Source organism: Salmo salar, chromosome 03 (genome assembly GCF_965601325.2).
Source record: "Salmo salar chromosome 03, fSalSal1, whole genome shotgun sequence".
Lineage (NCBI taxonomy): Eukaryota > Metazoa > Chordata > Actinopteri > Salmoniformes > Salmonidae > Salmo > Salmo salar.
In genome coordinates this window covers 93617501-93638651 of record NC_138293.1, presented here as the reverse complement: position 1 = coordinate 93638651, position 21151 = coordinate 93617501, and the positions used below count along the sequence as shown (strand labels likewise).

Below are 21151 nucleotides of genomic sequence, written 5' to 3'. Positions count from 1 at the left end.
ATGCTGTAAATCCATATGGTTGTGTTCGTCAGTAGTAAGTAACAAAGCTTTAGTCTGAGCCTCAACGGCCCATAGGGCAGGAGTCTGTCTTGTTTTTGTAATGTGAGGTAGCTTGATGTACAAGTTCACCCCCTGGAAAGGACTCTTCTGTTGGCTGGGGATATAGGAGTCCATTTGGAATTCTGCATGTCAAGGGAGTTGTGTCCTAACCCTGAGGTAGATGGTGTCCTCTCTATGCTAAGGTAGCTAGGAAGTGGTGGATCACTACCCTGTCTGACCCTTCTCTCCCCCACCCGCTGTCTGCTGCCCAGTCATAGACCCTAATCCTCTGGTCTGTCCCTCTTCATTACGGTGGTCCTGTCTGTCCCTCTTCATTACGGTGGTCCTGTCTGTCCCTCTTCATTACGGTGGTCCTGTCTGTCCCTCTTCATTACGGTGGTCCTGTCTGTCCCTCTTCATTACGGTGGTCCTGTCTGTCCCTCTTCATTACGGTGGTCCTGTCTGTCCCTCTTCATTACGGTGGTCCTGTCTGTCCCTCTTCATTACGGTGGTCCTGTCTGTCCCTCTTCATTACGGTGGTCCTGTCTGTCCCTCTTCATTACGTTGGTCCTGTCTGTCCCTCTTCATTACGTTGGTCCTGTCTGTCCCTCTTCATTACGGTGGTCCTGTCTGTCCCTCTTCATTACGGTGGTCCTGTCTGTCCCTCTTCATTACGGTGGTCCTGTCTGTCCCTCTTCATTACGGTGGTCCTGTCTGTCCCTCTTCATTACGGTGGTCCTGTCTGTCCCTCTTCATTACGGTGGTCCTGTCTGTCCCTCTTCATTACGTTGGTCCTGTCTGTCCCTCTTCATTACGTTGGTCCTGTCTGTCCCTCTTCATTACGGTGGTCCTGTCTGTCCCTCTTCATTACGGTGGTCCTGTCTGTCCCTCTTCATTACATTTATATCAACACGCCGACATAATCAGACTGAGCATTTCAATGGCAAAAGGAGGCTCAAGGAAATAAAGTATTACATATATATTTGTTATTGTCATGAAATAAACAGATTTATTAGACATACAGTGATGATTCAAAAATCTAATGAAAAGACTACATGGGGTCTTTAAACTAGAAAAGACCAGTTACTGATCAATCACCTTTAGAGATGAAACAAACCTACTCAATCCTCATCTTATCTCCATTCTACTGTCAATCAATACAGCTAATACAAACCACTGCTCCAGCTCTTACACAAGGCAGGCTGGAACAAGTCTTCCAATCCAGAACAATAGCCATCTGAACCCAGATTCCCCTACCAGCTGTGCTGGGCTGGATATGACAAGTGAGGAGTTGTACAGGCGGGTCACAGTTAGCCACCGCTGCTGCCAGTCAGTCAGTCAGTCTGCTTGTCCACTGTCAGTGATGATGGATAGTGGGCTGGTTTGTTCATGTTCAGTCAGACTCGGGCCAGAGTTGGCCACTGCTTCTGTCTGGCTGCTTGGGGAGCGGCAGGTTGCCAGGCAGCAGTGGTGTCTGCCTCTGGCCCACTCTGCTTCTCACTTCTCACAGCCTGTCAGTCCCCTGTGAATGTTGACAGCCACAGCAGCAGGTCTGGTCTAGGTTGAATCCAGCTAGCTGCACTAGACAGGCCATAATAACACGTTGTTCAGGATCCAGCTAGCTGCACTAGACAGGCCATAATAACACGTTGTTCAGGATCCAGCTAGCTGCACTAGACAGGCCATAATAACACGTTGGTTCAGGATCCAGCTAGCTGCACTAGACAGGCCATAATAACACGTTGGTTCAGGATCCAGCTAGCTGCACTAGACAGGCCATAATAACACGTTGTTCAGGATCCAGCTAGCTGCACTAGACAGGCCATAATAACACGTTGGTTCAGGATCCAGCTAGCTGCACTAGACAGGCCATAATAACACGTTGGTTCAGGATCCAGCTAGCTGCACTAGACAGGCCATAATAACACGTTGGTTCAGGATCCAGCTAGCTGCACTAGACAGGCCATAATAACACGTTGGTTCAGGATCCGGCTAGCTGCACTAGACAGGCGATAATGAGTTGTTCAGGATCCAGCTAGCTACTTCCTTTCTGCCTGTCCCCAGTGAGTGACAACAGCAATCTGGGAGGATGGTGAACTGCCCATCAATCTAGCTGTGTTAGATGAGAAAGTAATAATTACCAGTCAGTAGTGATGGCTGGCAGTAGAGCTGGTTTGGTTAGGAGGTGAATTATCCACCAATATGTGTGACAGATGGGGCCTGTGCCTGCAGCCGCCCAGGAGCGACATGACACACCATTACTACTGTAGCATCGTCCTCTCTCTCCACATGACACACCATTACTACTGTAGCATCGTCCTCTCTCCACATGACACACACCATTACTACTGTAGCATCGTCCTCTCTCTCTACATGACACACCATTACTACTGTAGCATCGTCCTCTCTACATGAGACACCATTACTGCTGTAGCATCGTCCTCTCTCTCCACATGACACACACCATTACTACTGTAGCATCGTCCTCTCTCTCCACATGACACACACCATTACTACTGTAGCATCGTCCTCTCTCCACATGACACACACCATTACTACTGTAGCATCGTCCTCTCTCTCCACATGACACACACCATTACTACTGTAGCATCGTCCTCTCTCTACATGACACACACCATTACTGCTGTAGCATCGTCCTCTCTCTCCACATGACACACACCATTACTGCTGTAGCATCGTCCTCTCTCTCCACATGACACACACCATTACTGCTGTAGCATCGTCCTCTCTCTCCACATGACACACACCATTACTGCTGTAGCATCGTCCTCTCTCTCCACATGACACACACCATTACTGCTGTAGCATCGTCCTCTCTCTCCACATGACACACACCATTACTACTGTAGCATCGTCCTCTCTCTCCACATGACACACACCATTACTACTGTAGCATCGTCCTCTCTCCACATGACACACACCATTACTACTGTAGCATCGTCCTCTCTCTCCACATGACACACCATTACTACTGTAGCATCGTCCTCTCTCCACATGACACACACCATTACTACCGTAGCATCGTCCTCTCTCTCCACATGACACACCATTACTACTGTAGCATCGTCCTCTCTACATGAGACACCATTACTGCTGTAGCATCGTCCTCTCTCTCCACATGACACACACCATTACTACTGTAGCATCGTCCTCTCTCTCCACATGAGACACACCATTACTGCTGTAGCATCGTCCTCTCTCTCCACATGACACACCATTACTGCTGTAGCATCGTCCTCTCTCTCCACATGACACACACCATTACTACTGTAGCATCGTCCTCTCTCTCCACATGACACACACCATTACTGCTGTAGCATCGTCCTCTCTCTCCACATGACACACACCATTACTGCTGTAGCATCGTCCTCTCTCTCCACATGAGACACACCATTACTGCTGTAGCATCGTCCTCTCTCTCCACATGAGACACACCATTACTGCTGTAGCATCGTCCTCTCTCTCCACATGACACACACCATTACTGCTGTAGCATCGTCCTCTCTCTCCACATGACACACACCATTACTGCTGTAGCATCGTCCTCTCTCTCCACATGACACACACCATTACTGCTGTAGCATCGTCCTCTCTCTCCACATGACACACACCATTACTGCTGTAGCATCGTCCTCTCTCTCCACATGACACACACCATTACTGCTGTAGCATCGTCCTCTCTCTCCACATGACACACACCATTACTGCTGTAGCATCGTCCTCTCTCTCCACATGACACACACCATTACTGCTGTAGCATCGTCCTCTCTCTCCACATGACACACACCATTACTGCTGTAGCATCGTCCTCTCTCTCTACATGACACACACCATTACTGCTGTAGCATCGTCCTCTCTCTCTACATGACACACACCATTACTGCTGTAGCATCGTCCTCTCTCTCCACATGACACACCCATTACTGCTGTAGCATCGTCCTCTCTCTCCACATGACACACCCATTACTACTGTAGCATCGTCCTCTCTCTCCACATGACACACCATTACTACTGTAGCATCGTCCTCTCTCTCTACATGACACACACCATTACTACTGTAGCATCGTCCTCTCTCTCCACATGACACACCATTACTACTGTAGCATCGTCCTCTCTCTCCACATGAGGATGCGTCCGACCACTTCTGTGTGTGTGTGCTGCTTTATAGGCTACGGAGTTACCCTCCACCTCTCTACCTCTGACCCTGATCTCATGCTGTTCTTCCTCTGTCCCCAGATGTGACGTTTGCTGCTAAGGGCTACTTTGATGCCCTGGTGAGGATGGGAGAGCTAGCCAGTGAGAGCCAGGGATCCAAGGACATGGGTGAGTAGTATCCTATCAGCTGTCAGGATGTTGTGTCCTGCCCGTCCCTGGACCTAAAGGGCTATTCAATGCTGGCCAAAGCTTGTCTTAATGTTTGTACTGTAAGTCAGTTTGTCCGTGTCTATCAGCTGCCACATATCTCTTTCCCTTCCCTGGACCTAAAGGGGTGGTTAACTGGGCTCTCCTGCTGGCCAACACACACACTGTCACTTCCTGTGTTTGTGTCACAGTAATGTCAGGTCTGTAGAGAGATGACCCAGTCTTTGTTTTCCACGCAGGCAGCATTGTGGGGTCACTCCTCCACCCTAAAAAGAAAAGCTTCCTGGAATATCTTTTAGGGATTCCTCAAATTGAACTCTGGGGGAACCTCTAAGTTCTTCAAAGAACCCCCTTAATGCTTCCTCAAATAACCTTTTTGGGTTCTTTTTTTTTTACCCCATCACTATTATTATTAATATGCATAACAACAACAACAACAACAACAACAACAACTAACAACATATTTTTGTGTTTTATGATTTTAGTGGAAAAGCAGAATTCAAAAATCTAAATATGGTAAACTCCCAGCAGAGCTCCAAGTCCAATCAGTTTATCCTCTGGCGTGTTAATGTGTTGATAACCTTGGTATCCACAGCCAGAATGAGTTTTCAGTGCATGGAGATGGAACAGCTTTCCTGTTCTGTAGGGAGGGTGAAGTCTGTGAAAACGAAAATATGAATTATACAGATGAGTAACAAAACGTGCACATGACAGTATTCAAACCTTGGTTTTTGTTGTAAATGTGAATGAAAACATTGTTCGCTTTTGACTGGTTTTCATACACACATCTTGTCCATAACGTAGAGACCTCTGGGATCTTCGTTGAAGAGGTCAGAGAGGAGGAAGATGACTACTGCTAGAAGGTTTTAGAGAAACCATTAATACAAATGTGATGATGGCCTACATGTGATCTGCATAACATTATGTGACAAACCAATACCAATTGTACGTACCTTTGTGTGCCTTCTCGTCAGTACACCTACAGACAGATAAGTGGGCTGTTCAGTCATCTGCACCTATAGCCTTCAACATATTCTTATTTCTTTGTTGATTGACATCCATTGAATTGTCAATTTTCTGATTTAGAAAGAATTTTAAAAGGGAGAAAGTACCAACCAACACAGCCATTTGACAAAAATGAAAAGATGGATGGTATCATCATAAAATAATATCAATTTAGATCAGACAAGCAAGAGGTCGACCGATTTTATGATTTTTCAACGCCGATACTGATTATTGGAAGACCAAAAAAAGCCCATACCGATGAATCGGGCGTTCAATTTTTTTTTTGTTTTTTTTTATATATATTTTTGTAATAATGACAATTACAACAATACTGAATGAACACTTATTTTAACTTAATATAATACATCAATAAAATCAATTTAGCCTCAAATAAATAATGAAACACGTTCAATTTGGTTTAAATAATGCAAAAACACGGTGTTGGAGAAGAAAGTAAAAGTGCAATATTTGCCATGTAAAAAAGCTAACGTTTAAGTTCCTTGCTCAGAACATGAGAAGATATGAAAGCTGGTGGTTCCTATTTCTTTCTATACCATTTGTATTTCATATACCTTTGACTATTGGATGTTCTTATTGGCACTTTAGTATTGCCAGCCTAATCTCGGGAGTTGATAGGCTTGAAGTAATAAACAGCGCTGTGCATCCCAGCATTGCTAAGAGCTGTTGGCAAACCAGTAAAGTGCTGTTTGAATGAATGCTTACGAGCCTGCTGCTGCCTACCATCGCTCAGTCAGACTGCTCTATCAAATATCAAATCATAGACTTAATTATAATCTAATTAACACACAGATTTAGACTTAGGTCATTAATATGGTCAAATCCGGAAACTCGGTTCGAATAGAAAATGTTTTATTCTTTCAGTGAAATACGGAACCGTTCCGTATTTTATCGAGCGGGTGGCATCCCTAAGTCTAAATATTGCTGTTACATTGCACAACCTTCAATGTTATGTCATAATTATGTAAAATTCTGGCAAATTAATTAGGGTCTTTGTTAGGAAGAAACACAGTTCGCAACGAGCCAGGCAGCCCAAACTGCTGCATATACCCTGACTCTCCTTGCAGAACTCAAGAGAAGTGACACAATTTCCCTCGTTAATATTGCCTGCTAACATGCATTTCTTTTAACTAAATATGCAGGTTTAAAAAATATACTTGTGTATTGATTTTAAGAAAGGCATTGATGTTTATGGTTAGGAACATTGGTGCAACGACAGTTCTTTTTTCGCGAATGCGCTTGTTAAATCATCACCATTTTGGCGACGTAGGCTGTGATTTGATGAGAAATTAACAGGCACCGCATTGATTATTTGCAACGCAGGACACGTTAGATAAACTAGTAATATCATCAACCATGTGTAGTTAACTAGTGATTATGTGAAGATTGATTGTTTTTTATAAGATAAGTTTAATGCTAGCTAGCAACTTTCCTTGGCTCCTTGCTGCACTCTCGTAACAGGTGGAAGAGATGCAGAAAAGGAGAGAGAAAGAGCAAGAGGAGACGTCTTCTGCAAATTAGATCTCAAAAAGTCCTTTCATTTTGTGACAGACAGCAGCTTGGTGGATTTGATTCAGTTCCACTCAAAAGTGTATTGGTTTCAGCTCAGAGGGGATATATAGGTGTGCGTTTGTGTGCTTGCATACGTGCATGCCTCCTTCCTTCTGTCCTGGTCCATTTATAAAGGTCTACAGATCCACAGGTTGACCAGAGCTGCTGCCCTCAGATACAATAGTTGTCGTGGCAACAGCTGGCGGTCCCGATGTTTTATCTCCACTCTGGGGACATCAGTCTCTGTGAAGACCAGTGTCTGTGATAGGATTCTCCTCTCCTTGATCCATGTACAACAAGCTGTTGATTCTGACAGGTTTTCATGGCTCTGTTCTGTAGGGTGTAGTAGGACAGCTGGGGGGGTGTTCTGTAGTAGGACAGCTGGGGGGGTGTTCTGTAGTAGGACAGCTGGGGGGGGGTTCTGTAGTAGGACAGCTGGGGGGGGGGGGGGGGTGTTCTGTAGTAGGACAGCTGGGGGGGGGGGGGGTGTTCTGTAGTAGGACAGCTGGGGGGGGGGGGGGTGTTCTGTAGTAGGACAGCTGGGGGGGGGGGGGGGTGTTCTGTAGTAGGACAGCTGGGGGGGGGGGGTGTTCTGTAGTAGGACAGCTGAGGGGGGGGGTGTTCTGTAGTAGGACAGCTGAGGGGGGGGGTGTTCTGTAGTAGGACAGCTGAGGGGGGGGGGTGTTCTGTAGTAGGACAGCTGGGGTGTGTTCTGTAGTAGGACAGCTGGGGTGTGTTCTGTAGTAGGACAGCTGGGGTGTGTTCTGTAGTAGGACAGCTGGGGTGTGTTCTGTAGTAGGACAGCTGGGGGGGGGGGGTTTGTAGTAGGACAGCTGGGGGGGGTGTTTGTAGTAGGACAGCTGGTGGGGGGGGTTTGTAGTAGGACAGCTGGGGGGGGGGGGTTGTAGTAGGACAGCTGAGGGGGGGGGGGGTGTTCTGTAGTAGGACAGCTGGGGTGTGTTCTGTAGTAGGACAGCTGGGGTGTGTTCTGTAGTAGGACAGCTGGGGGGGTGTTCTGTAGTAGGACAGCTGGGGGGGTGTTCTGTAGTAGGACAGCTGGGGGGGTGTTCTGTAGTAGGACAGCTGGGGGGGGGTTGTAGTAGGACAGCTGAGGGGGGGGGGGGTTGTAGTAGGACAGCTGAGGGGGGGGTGTTCTGTAGTAGGACAGCTGAGGGGGGGGGGGGTGTTCTGTAGTAGGACAGCTGAGGGGGGGGGGGTGTTCTGTAGTAGGACAGCTGAGGGGGGGGGGGTGTTCTGTAGTAGGACAGCTGAGGGGGGGGGGGTGTTCTGTAGTAGGACAGCTGAGGGGGGGGGTGTTCTGTAGTAGGACAGCTGAGGGGGGGGGTGTTCTGTAGTAGGACAGCTGAGGGGGGGGGGTGTTCTGTAGTAGGACAGCTGCGGGGGGGGGGGTGTTCTGTAGTAGGACAGCTGAGGGGGGGGGGGGTGTTCTGTAGTAGGACAGCTGAGGGGGGGGGGGGGTGTTCTGTAGTAGGACAGCTGAGGGGGGGGGGGGGTGTTCTGTAGTAGGACAGCTGAGGGGGGGGGGGGGTGTTCTGTAGTAGGACAGCTGAGGGGGGGGGGTGTTCTGTAGTAGGACAGCTGGGGGGGGGGTGTTCTGTAGTAGGACAGCTGGGGGGGGGTGTTCTGTAGTAGGACAGCTGAGGGGGGGTGTTCTGTAGTAGGACAGCTGAGGGGGGGTGTTCTGTAGTAGGACAGCTGGGGGGGGGTGTTCTGTAGTAGGACAGCTGGGGGGGGGTGTTCTGTAGTAGGACAGCTGGGGGGGGTGTTCTGTAGTAGGACAGCTGGGGGGGGTGTTCTGTAGTAGGACAGCTGGGGGGGGTGTTCTGTAGTAGGACAGCTGGGGGGGTGTTCTGTAGTAGGACAGCTGGGGGGGTGTTCTGTAGTAGGACAGCTGGGGGGGTGTTCTGTAGTAGGACAGCTGGGGGGGGTGTTCTGTAGTAGGACAGCTGAGGGGGGGGGGGTGTTCTGTAGTAGGACAGCTGAGGGGGGGGGGTGTTCTGTAGTAGGACAGCTGAGGGGGGGGGGGGGGTGTTCTGTAGTAGGACAGCTGGGGGGGGGGTTTTGTAGTAGGACAGCTGAGGGGGGGGGGTGTTCTGTAGTAGGACAGCTGGGGGGGGGGGGGTGTTCTGTAGTAGGACAGCTGAGGGCGGGGTGTTCTGTAGTAGGACAGCTGAGGGCGGGGGTGTTCTGTAGTAGGACAGCTGAGGGGGGGGTGTTCTGTAGTAGGACAGCTGGGGGGGGGGTGTTCTGTAGTAGGACAGCTGCGGGGGGGGGGGGGTGTTCTGTAGTAGGACAGCTGAGGGGCGGGGGGGTGTTCTGTAGTAGGACAGCTGAGGGGGGGGGGGGTGTTCTGTAGTAGGACAGCTGAGGGGGGGGGGGGTGTTCTGTAGTAGGACAGCTGAGGGGGGGGGGGTGTTCTGTAGTAGGACAGCTGAGGGGGGGGGGGTGTTCTGTAGTAGGACAGCTGGGGGGGGGGGGTGTTCTGTAGTAGGACAGCTGGGGGGGGGGGGGTGTTCTGTAGTAGGACAGCTGGGGGGGGTGTTCTGTAGTAGGACAGCTGGGGGGGGTGTTCTGTAGTAGGACAGCTGGGGGGGTGTTCTGTAGTAGGACAGCTGGGGGGGTGTTCTGTAGTAGGACAGCTGGGGGGGTGTTCTGTAGTAGGACAGCTGAGGGGGGGGGGGTGTTCTGTAGTAGGACAGCTGAGGGGGGGGGGTGTTCTGTAGTAGGACAGCTGAGGGGGGGGGGGGGTGTTCTGTAGTAGGACAGCTGGGGGGGGGGTTTTGTAGTAGGACAGCTGAGGGGGGGGGGTGTTCTGTAGTAGGACAGCTGGGGGGGGGGGGGTGTTCTGTAGTAGGACAGCTGAGGGCGGGGTGTTCTGTAGTAGGACAGCTGAGGGGGGGGTGTTCTGTAGTAGGACAGCTGAGGGGGGGGTGTTCTGTAGTAGGACAGCTGGGGGGGGGGGTGTTCTGTAGTAGGACAGCTGGGGGGGGGGGGGTGTTCTGTAGTAGGACAGCTGGGGGGGGGGTGTTCTGTAGTAGGACAGCTGGGGGGGGGGGGGTGTTCTGTAGTAGGACAGCTGGGGGGGGGGGGTGTTCTGTAGTAGGACAGCTGGGGGGGGGGGGTGTTCTGTAGTAGGACAGCTGGGGGGGGTGGGTGTTCTGTAGTAGGACAGCTGGGGGGGGGTGTTCTGTAGTAGGACAGCTGGGGGGGGGGTGTTCTGTAGTAGGACAGCTGGGGGGGGGGGGTGTTCTGTAGTAGGACAGCTGGGGGGGGGGGGTGTTCTGTAGTAGGACAGCTGGGGGGGGTGGGTGTTCTGTAGTAGGACAGCTGGGGGGGGGGGGTGTTCTGTAGTAGGACAGCTGGGGGGGGGGGGTGTTCTGTAGTAGGACAGCTGGGGGGGGGGGGGTGTTCTGTAGTAGGACAGCTGGGGGGGGGGTGTTCTGTAGTAGGACAGCTGGGAGGGGGGTGGGTGTTCTGTAGTAGGACAGCTGGGGGGGGGGGGGTGTTCTGTAGTAGGACAGCTGAGGGGGGGGTGTTCTGTAGTAGGACAGCTGGGGGGGGGTGTTCTGTAGTAGGACAGCTGGGGGGGGGGGGGTGTTCTGTAGTAGGACAGCTGGGGGGGGGGGGTGTTCTGTAGTAGGACAGCTGGGGGGGGGGGGTGTTCTGTAGTAGGACAGCTGGGGGGGGGGGGGTGTTCTGTAGTAGGACAGCTGGGGGGGGGGGGTGTTCTGTAGTAGGACAGCTGGGGGGGGGGGTGTTCTGTAGTAGGACAGCTGGGGGGGGGGGTGTTCTGTAGTAGGACAGCTGGGGGGGGGGGGTGTTCTGTAGTAGGACAGCTGGGAGGGGGGGGGTGTTCTGTAGTAGGACAGCTGGGGGGGGGGTGTTCTGTAGTAGGACAGCTGGGGGGGGGGTGTTCTGTAGTAGGACAGCTGGGGGGGGGGTGTTCTGTAGTAGGACAGCTGGGGGGGGGGGTGTTCTGTAGTAGGACAGCTGGGGGGGGGGTGTTCTGTAGTAGGACAGCTGGGAGGGGGGGTGTTCTGTAGTAGGACAGCTGGGAGGGGGGGTGTTCTGTAGTAGGACAGCTGGGGGGGGGGGTGTTCTGTAGTAGGACAGCTGGGGGGGGGTGGGTGTTCTGTAGTAGGACAGCTGGGAGGGGGGTGGGTGTTCTGTAGTAGGACAGCTGAGGGGGGGTGTTCTGTAGTAGGACAGCTGGGGGGGGGGGGGGGGTGTTCTGTAGTAGGACAGCTGGGAGGGGGGTGGGTGTTCTGTAGTAGGACAGCTGGGGGGGGGGGGGGGTGTTCTGTAGTAGGACAGCTGGGGGGGGGGGTGTTCTGTAGTAGGACAGCTGGGGGGGGGGGGGTGTTCTGTAGTAGGACAGCTGGGGGGGGGGTGGGGGGTGTTCTGTAGTAGGACAGCTGGGGGGGGGGGGTGTTCTGTAGTAGGACAGCTGGGAGGGGGGGTGTTCTGTAGTAGGACAGCTGGGGGGGGGGGGGGTGTTCTGTAGTAGGACAGCTGGGGGGGGGGGGTGTTCTGTAGTAGGACAGCTGGGGGGGGGGGGTGTTCTGTAGTAGGACAGCTGGGAGGGGGGGTGTTCTGTAGTAGGACAGCTGGGGGGGGGGGGGTGTTCTGTAGTAGGACAGCTGGGGGGGGGGGGTGTTCTGTAGTAGGACAGCTGGGGGGGGGGGGTGTTCTGTAGTAGGACAGCTGGGGGGGGGTGTTCTGTAGTAGGACAGCTGGGGGGGGGTGTTCTGTAGTAGGACAGCTGGGGGGGGGTGTTCTGTAGTAGGACAGCTGGGGGGGGGGGTGTTCTGTAGTAGGACAGCTGGGGGGGGTGTTCTGTAGTAGGACAGCTGGGGGGGGGTGTTCTGTAGTAGGACAGCTGGGGGGGGGGGTGTTCTGTAGTAGGACAGCTGGGGGGGGTGTTCTGTAGTAGGACAGCTGGGGGGGGGTGTTCTGTAGTAGGACAGCTGGGGGGGGGTGTTCTGTAGTAGGACAGCTGGGGGGGGGTGTTCTGTAGTAGGACAGCTGGGGGGGGGTGTTCTGTAGTAGGACAGCTGGGGGGGGGTGTTCTGTAGTAGGACAGCTGCGGGGGGGGGGGGGTGTTCTGTAGTAGGACAGCTGGGGGGGGGTGTTCTGTAGTAGGACAGCTGGGGGGGGTTCTGTTAGGTGTAGTATTACAGCGTTGTTGGGGCTTCCCTGAGCCAATCAGTCAGCCAGAGGGAAAGACATGAAAGTGATGTGTGGATGTTTTATTCAGTAAAAGGGCTTTTCATTTTACATTTACACGTTAGTCATTTAGCAGACGCTCTTATCCAGAGAGACACTTAGTTAATTCATCTGATGAGGGCTAGGTGAGACAACCACATACCTCAGTCATAGTAAGTACATTTTTCCTCAAAGTAGCTATTAGCAAAGTCAGCTCTAGTGGGGGACAGTGGGAGTGTTCATGAAAGGTATGTTTTTTGTGGGGAAGGGTAAGAGGGGGGGTGCTGTGGGATTTTCCACACCACACTCACACACACAAGTACACAGACACACACACAGCCCTGAGCCTTTAGAGATTTCCCCTTGATTTCAAGGTGTTGACATGTGTGGGAATCAGACCATATCTCATACCATTTACCCAGCTCAGACCCTCTCTACAGGAACACAATGTCTGTCCCATAGAGGTGTGTCTCCAGGATAGGTATGTGTGTGAAACCAATCCACTCTTCTCCATAGGTTTTCTCAATGGATTAAACTATATATTTGAAATGATTCGTGTGTGTGTGTGTGTGTGTGTGTGTGTGTGTGTGTGTGTGTGTGTGTGTGTGTGTGTGTGTGTGAGAGAAAAATCAAAGTGTGAATAGTTCCAACACATCAACATGTTTTTGATAATACCACTACGTAACTGTTCCCATTTCTACTCCATCCTACGTGTAGACCACAGCCACTTTCTCCTGTAGTTGTAGCTCTCTCTCTAGGTAGACCACAGCCACTTTCTCCTGTAGTTGTAGCTCTCTCTCTAGGGAGACCACAGCCACTTTCTCCTGTAGTTGTAGCTCTCTCTCTAGGTAGACCACAGCCACTTTCTCCTGTAGTTGTAGCTCTCTCTCTAGGGAGACCACAGCCACTTTCTCCTGTAGTTGTAGCTCTCTCTCTAGGTAGACCACAGCCACTTTCTCCTGTAGTTGTAGCTCTCTCTCTAGGGAGACCACACCCACTTTCTCCTGTAGTTGTAGCTCTCTCTCTCGGTAGACCACACCCACTTTCTCCTGTAGCTGTAGCTCTCTCTCTAGGTAGACCACACCCACTTTCTCCTGTAGTTGTAGCTCTCTCTCTAGGTAGACCACACCCACTTTCCCCTGTAGTTGTAGCTCTCTCTCTAGGTAGACCACACCCACTTTCTCCTGTAGCTGTAGCTCTCTCTCTAGGTAGACCACACCCACTTTCTCCTGTAGCTGTAGCTCTCTCTCTAGGTAGACCACACCCACTTTCTCCTGTAGCTGTAGCTCTCTCTCTAGGTAGACCACACCCACTTTCTCCTGTAGTTGTAGCTCTCTCTCTAGGTAGACCACACCCACTTTCCCCTGTAGTTGTAGCTCTCTCTCTAGGTAGACCACACCCACTTTCCCCTGTAGTTGTAGCTCTCTCTCTAGGTAGACCACACCCACTTTCCCCTGTAGTTGTAGCTCTCTCTCTAGGTAGACCACACCCACTTTCTCCTGTAGTTGTAGATCTCTAGGTAGACCACACCCACTTTCCCCTGTAGTTGTAGCTCTCTCTTGGTAGACCACACCCACTTTCTCCTGTAGTTGTATCTCTCTCTTGGTAGACCACACCCACTTTACCCTGTAGTTGTAGCTCTCTCTCTAGGTAGACCACACCCACTTTCTCCTGTAGTTGTAGATCTCTAGGTAGACCACACCCACTTTCCCCTGTAGTTGTAGCTCTCTCTTGGTAGACCACACCCACTTTCTCCTGTAGTTGTATCTCTCTCTTGGTAGACCACACCCACTTTACCCTGTAGTTGTAGCTCTCTCTTGGTAGACCACACCCACTTTCTCCTGTAGTTGTATCTCTCCCTCCCTCTCTAGGTAGACCACACCCACTTTCCCCTGTAGTTGTAGCTCTCTCTCTAGGTAGACCACACCCACTTTCCCCTGTAGTTGTAGCTCTCTCTCTCTCAGTAGACCACACCCACTATCCCCTGTAGTTGTAGCTCTCTCTCTCTCGGTAGACCACACCCACTATCCCCTGTAGTTGTAGCTCTCTCTCTCTAGGTAGACCACACCCACTATCCCCTGTAGTTGTAGCTCTCTCTCTCTAGGTAGACCACACCCACTATCCCCTGTAGTTGTAGCTCTCTCTCTCTAGGTAGACCACACCCACTATCCCCTGTAGTTGTAGCTCTCTCTCTCAGGTAGACCACACCCACTATCCCCTGTAGTTGTAGCTCTCTCTCTAGGTAGACCACACCCACTATCCCCTGTAGTTGTAGCTCTCTCTCAGGGAGACCACACCCACTATCCCCTGTAGTTGTAGCTCTCTCTCTAGGGAGACACCCACAGTCAGAGGTGAGGCACCTCATGCTAGGGGTTTCCTGTTCCACTGCTACAGGGGAGTAGAGCATCAATAGGGCATGTAACAGCATGTTTGTTCTTTATTCTCTCTCTCTGGCGTGTCTGTGTCTGGTGTGTGTCCAGGTGTGTGTGTGTGTTGCGCTGTGGTACGTCGACTGCCTGGGGGTGTTCTGTATTTTTCAGTGTGTGTTTAGTGGCTGTTAGTCTGTTAAAGCCGTTGGGTTCATTATGAGACTGACTGTAAATGGTTCCACCTACACATCTAAGACAAGGCAGCTTTTACTGTCATTCGCTCTCTCGCTCTCTCGCTCTCTCGCTCGCTCATCATGCTTGAAGCGTGTACTTAAACTGCTTTCAGAGATAATGTTCTCTCATCATGCTTAGTGTATATTTGCCTTTTAGAGATAATGTTCTCTCATGCCATTTTATTATCAGAACATCAGATATTCCACAGGTTGGTTCCGTACAGGTTTCATTACATGAACATTATATCATCATATAAACTATAGTCCTCAGCTTTACTGTCATTCTCTCTCTCTTTCTCTCCTGTGTGTCTCTCTCTCTCTCTCTCTCCTGTGTCTCTCTCTCTCCTGTGTCTCTCTCTCTCCTGTGTCTCTCTCTCTCCTGTGTCTCTCTCTCTGTCTCTCTCTCTCTCTCTCTCTCTCTCTCTCTCTCTCTGTCCTGTGTCTCTCTCTCTCGCTCTCTCTCCTGTGTCTCTCTCTCTCTCTGCTCTCTCTCTCTCTCCTGTGTCTCTCTCTCTCTCTCTCTCCTGTGTCTCTCTCTCTCTCTCTCTCTCTCTCTCCTGTGTCTCTCTCTCTCTCTCTCTCTCTCTCTCTCTCCTGTGTCTCTCTCTCTCTCTCTCTCTCTCTCTCCTGTGTCTCTCTCTCTCTCTCTCTCTCTCTCTCTCCTGTGTCTCTCTCTCTCTGTCTCTCTCTCCTGTGTCTCTCTCTCTCGCTCATCATGCTTGAAGCGTGTACTTAAACTGCTTTCAGAGATAATGTTCTCTCATCATGCTTAGTGTATATTTGCCTTTTAGAGATAATGTTCTCTCATGCCATTTTATTATCAGAACATCAGATATTCCACAGGTTGGTTCCGTACAGTTTTCATTACATGAACATTATATCATCATATAAACTATAGTCCTCAGCTTTACATAAATATATGATAAATCATAGAAAATTGTGACTTTGACTGGTGTGTGTGACTATATAGTGTGTGTAACGTTTGTGTGTGTATTCCCTGTGCCAAAGGAGACTGTGGTCCCTCCACCCCCACAAACTCATTCCCCTCCTCGGCTTGGTCTAATCATCCCGTCACTCTCCCTTCCTCCCACTCTCACACGCCTCACACTCCATCTCTTTCTCTCATCTTTCTTTCCCTCCTCCCAACTCTCTCCTTTCCTGTCCTCGCTCCCACATCTCTTCTTTCTTCTTCTCTCTCCCTCCCCCAGCTTTCTTCTCCTCCTCCCCAGGTTCTCTCTCCTCTCCCTCCTCTCTTCTCCTCCTCCGTTCTTCTCTTCTCTCCCTCCTCTCCAAGCTCTTTTCTGTCCCACATTCCTCTCCCTCTTCTCTCCTCCTTCCATCCCTCTTTCATCCATGTCTTCCACTCCTCTCCTCCCCTAATTCCCTCCTCTGTAGAAGGGTAAGAATATGCTTAACAGACACTTATTACAATGGTGGCATTTCCATCCACATATCTCAGTCATAGTAAATACATTTTTCCTCAGTAAAGTAGCTATCAGCCGAGTCACAGCTAGTAAAAGGAGGGGAAACAGTGTGCTGTGGGATTATTCAAGGTGCTCTTTGATGAGGTAGTGTTTCAGATGTTTTCAGAAGATGGACTCTGCTGTTATTTATTATCAACTAAAGTGACACGCCATGTTTTAGTTTTATTTATTAGACTTTAGAAGCCAGCACATAGCCTGTGTCTCAAATAGCACCCTATTCCCTATACAGTGCCCTACTTTTAACCAGGGCCCATAGGGTGCCATAGGGCTCAGGTTGAAAGTAGTGCACTATATAGGGTGTCATTTGGGACGCAATGTGTGTAATTTCTGATGCTCAGTGAAATACTGAGCTCCATTTCCCCGGTATACCCCCCCCTGCTCAGGTGAAGAGTTCAGAGCTCTTCTCTGCTCTGCTCTGGGCTCGTTGCTCCACCTTGTCAGCTGCCCTACATGGTTAGCCTCAGTTTCACTACATTCTGAAGCTATGAGACACACAGGATTGGATTAACCATACAAATAGAATTACTAGATTGGGTAATTAGCCTCTCAGTTGAGGATACCTGTTCTAATAATACTATTTCTATGGGTTTAACCCCCTACATTGAGCCCTTTAAACGCCTACAATGGAATATTGATTTCATCCATTAGGTTTGAAGGTCCAATGCAGCTGTTTTGAACTCAATGTCTAATCATTTCTGGGTAACAATTAAGTATTAATAGCTTCTTAAGAGCTTCAAAGAGCAATTTCACAAGCAAGAATTATGCTAGGGCTGTGTGGGAGGGTTTGAGTTGGGAGGGGAAAACTAACTGTTATTGGCAGAGGTTTGGAACTCTCTTTCTTATTGGTCTATTAACTAATTTACTGCATAGTGATGACAACATGGAAGGCCAAAACTCCCTCCCATCAAACAGGCAGATTTTTCAGGTGGTCTTTTATAATTATAATTATTTTAATAAGTTCACTGTATTATTCCAACCTGTGTGGAAATATATATAAAACACAGGAAAAACTAAAATAAATGAACTGCACTGGGTCTTTAATAAAGTTATGTTTAATGAATGATTTGAAAGAAGCTCCACACACAGCTAGAGGGAGAGCTACAGTCTGCGGGGGACCAGGCTAGCTCCAGCTCCACCTCAGTCCTCACATTCCAGGTCGACTAGTCAGAATACAACACAACTAGCAGACGCCTTGTTTCCCTCTTCACCAACTCCCATGATATTCTCTGTTTACTTTACCAGCAGGGTCTAATCATGGAGGAATCAGCACACTGATATGTACTGTGGGAAATCAGGGCTCAAGTACCGTAGTCTACCTAGTGGTTGGAGGAAGTAGCACGTAATCAACATCTAATATCCTCAGTAATTACCAACCAGACCTGGGTTCAAATAATACTTATTTTCTTTCAGTGTATGATTGAGCCTGCCTGATGTGATAGAACCAATGGAATAGTCCCAAAGTGCAAGTGTCCTTCTGGAACTTCAGATGGGCTCAATAAAACGTTTCAAGTAATTTGAAAGAAAACAAATTCTATTTGATACCTGACACATTAAGTAGCATCTAACGGTGATTACCTTAGTAATGAAGAACACACACACACACACACACACACACACACACACACACACTGTAATGAGGATGACACAGGGGAAATTAGGCATAAAAAGTGATTTAGCGTAATTGTCTTTTTTAGGTTAATGGATATGATGCAGCTACAGAGCCTTCAGAAAGAATTCACACCCCTTTACTTTTCCCACATTTTGTTGTGTTACAGCCTTAATTTAAAATGCATTAAATTGAGTTTTTGTGTCACTGATCCATACACAATACTCCATAATGTCAAAGTGGAATTTTGTTTGTAGAACATTTCTGAAATTCATAAAAAATGAAAAGCTGAAATGTTTTGAGTCAGTAAGTATTCAACCCCTTTGTTAGGGCAAGCCTAGAGTAAAAATGTGCTTAACAAATCACATGCGTTGTATGGACTCACTCTGTTTTCAATAACAGTGGCTAACATGATTTTTGAATGACTATCAATCTCTGTACCCTACATATACAATTATCTGTAAGGTCCCTCAATTGAGTAGTGATTTTCAAGCACAGATTCAACCACAAAGACCAGGGAGGTTTTTTAAAGCCTAACAAAGAAGTGCACCGAATATCCCTTTGAGCATGGTGAAGTTATTAATTACACTTTAGATGATGTATCAATACACCCAGTCACTACAAAGATACAGCCGTCCTTCCTAACTCAGTTGCCGGGGAGGAAGCTGCCCAGGGACTTCACTATGAGGCCAATGGTGATTTTAATGGATAGAGTTTAATGGTTGTGATATTAGAACAGAGGATGGATAAACATTGTAGTTACTCCACAATATTAACCTAAATGACACAGTGAAAAGGAAGACTGTACAGACAAACATGCATCCTGTTTGCAACAAGGCACTTAAGTAATACTGCAAAAATGTGGCAAAGAAATTAACTTTTTGTCCTGAATACAAAGTGTTATGTTTGGGGCAAATCCAACACATCACTGAGTACCGCTTCATATTTTCAAGGATGTTAGTGGGTGCATCATGTTATGGGTATGCTTGTCATTGGAAGGGCTAGGGAGTTTTTTAGGGTAAAAAAAAAACTGAATACAGCTAAGCACAGGCAAAACCTGGTTGTCATCTTTCCAACGGACACAGGGAGTCGAATTCACTTTTCAGCAGGACAATAACCTAAAAGACAAAGCCAAATCTACACTGGAATGGCTTACCAAGATGACATTGCATGTTCGTGAGTGGCCGAGTTACATTTGATTGAAATTGTCTTAAATTTATGGCAAGATTTAAATTGCTAGAAAACAATGATCAAAAACCAACTTGACAGAGCTTGGGGAATTTAAGAATAATGGGCAAATATTTTATAAAGCTCTTAGATTTACCCAAAAAGGACTCACTGGGAGTTTGCAGGTTTTGGGGTGGGCTTGTTACGTTCCCCAGTTTCTTTGTTGTTTTGGGTTTGTGTGTGTATTTCAGGAAATGGGGGGGAAAACAGCTGTTTCCCCTGATGAGAGGGAGGGTTCAGAGCTCCAATCGTTGATGGGGCCGACCAATCAGCTGCTTAGAATCCAAGAAGCCATTTCCTGAAATACACACATACAAACCCAAAACAACACAGAAACTGGGGAACGTAACAAGCCCACCCCAAAACCTGCAAATTCCCAGTTTGCAACGACAAAAACCAACACGCATCCCCAGTTACTAAACCTGTGATAGAGCGTCGGCAACCACATTCGCCGAACCCTTCATAGTTCATCTGTATATTGTATCCTTGTACAATCAGAGCCCACCGCATAAGGCGGCGGTTTTGATTGTACATTTGCTTCAAAAACACCAAAGGATTATGGTCTGTGAAGACCAGTACAGGCAAGGCACTGGAGCCCACATATTCCTCAAACTGTAAGGCTAGCAATAAAGCCAGCGTCTCTTGTTCAATGGTGGAGTACCTTGACTGACACGAGTTGAACTTACGGGAGAAGAAACTGACGGGTCGATCCACTCCATCTTCATCTTCCTGCAAGAGAACCGCACCCACCCCCACTATACTAGCGTCTACCTCCAACTTAAAAGGTTGTCAAAATTGGGGGCGGCAAGCACTGGGGCACTACAAAGTAGCGCTTTGGCGGACTCAAAAGCATAGTTACATTCTTGGGACCACTTAAATGGTACTTTGGGACTAAGCAGAGATGTAAGGGGAGCTACTACCGTCGAGAAATTCTTACAGAATGTACGATAGTAACCTACCATCCCCAGGAATCTGCGCAACTGGCGGCGAGTCGTGGGAGCAGGAAAAGCAACAATTGCTTCCACTTTGCCAGTTACTGGGCGCACTTGACCTCGTCCCACCTGCTTCTCTAAGTAAGTCACAGTAGCCTTCCCAAACTCACACTTGGCCAAATTGAGGGTTTAAAGAAGCATTCTCCAACCGCTGAAACACACTTTAAGGTGGCTAGATGATCAGACCAAGTAGACGAATGAATCACCACATCGTCAAGGTCACATACCTCTTTCACTCCACGGGGAGTTGAGTGTAGCTGTAACGCGGGTCGTATAAAGGGGACCAAGGCGCAGCGTGTAGAGTGCTCATACTTTACTTTAAACACTTAAACAAAAACAACAAAACGACAGCCAACGGTTCCGTCAGGTATACTAACAAAACGGAAAACAACTACCCACACCAACACAGGAAAAACAGGCTGCCTAAGTATGGCTTCCAATCAGAGACAACGACAGACAGCTGCCTCTGATTGGAAACCATACCTGGCCAAAACATAGAATGCCCACCCACCTATCACACCCTGACCTAACTAAACAGAGAAAACACAGCTCTCCTAGGTCAGAGCGTGACAGTAGCAGGGTGTTGCGTTCCCTCCAAGAGGCGTGTGTAACATGTAGCAATAGGCTCACACACACACACACACACCACACACACACACACACACACACACCCCCCCCCCCCCGTTCATGTGTAAATGGAGTTTATGGCTCTTGTTTATAACTACCAAGAGCAAACCATGACATCAGAACACACACACTCTCTCGCGCACGTGCGCTCACATACACAGTGCTAGCTAGCGGGGACTTTTCCAGTGTTCCAGTAGTCTGTCACACCTCCCTCTACCACCTCGCTCTGTTAGAATGGGAGCAGGGAGCTCTTTTCTTAGCTCAGCTGCTCACTCCCAGAGGTCCCTGCCTGCACCTGCTCTATATAGGTGACACGCAGTGCATGCTGGGAGACCAGTGGCTGACACAATCTCCCTCTCTCTCTCTCTCTCTCTCTCTCTTGTCTCATCGT

The 21151-nt window shown here is 49.2% G+C and overlaps 1 protein-coding gene across 3 annotated transcripts in view; it reads left to right on the top strand.

Annotated features, from left to right (window-relative positions):
• LOC106601470 (BAR/IMD domain-containing adapter protein 2) overlaps nt 1-21151 on the top strand; it is a 139873-nt gene that overhangs the window by 39050 nt on the left and 79672 nt on the right. For all 3 annotated transcript variants that reach the window (XR_014391726.1, XR_014391727.1, XM_082972888.1), the window contains exon 3: nt 4297-4383. Coding sequence is in view for 1 of the 3 variants with exons in the window: in XM_082972888.1 (XP_082829014.1) it covers nt 4297-4383 (87 nt within the window). In the remaining 2 variants the exon portion in view is untranslated. The remainder of the gene's footprint in view (nt 1-4296; nt 4384-21151) is intronic.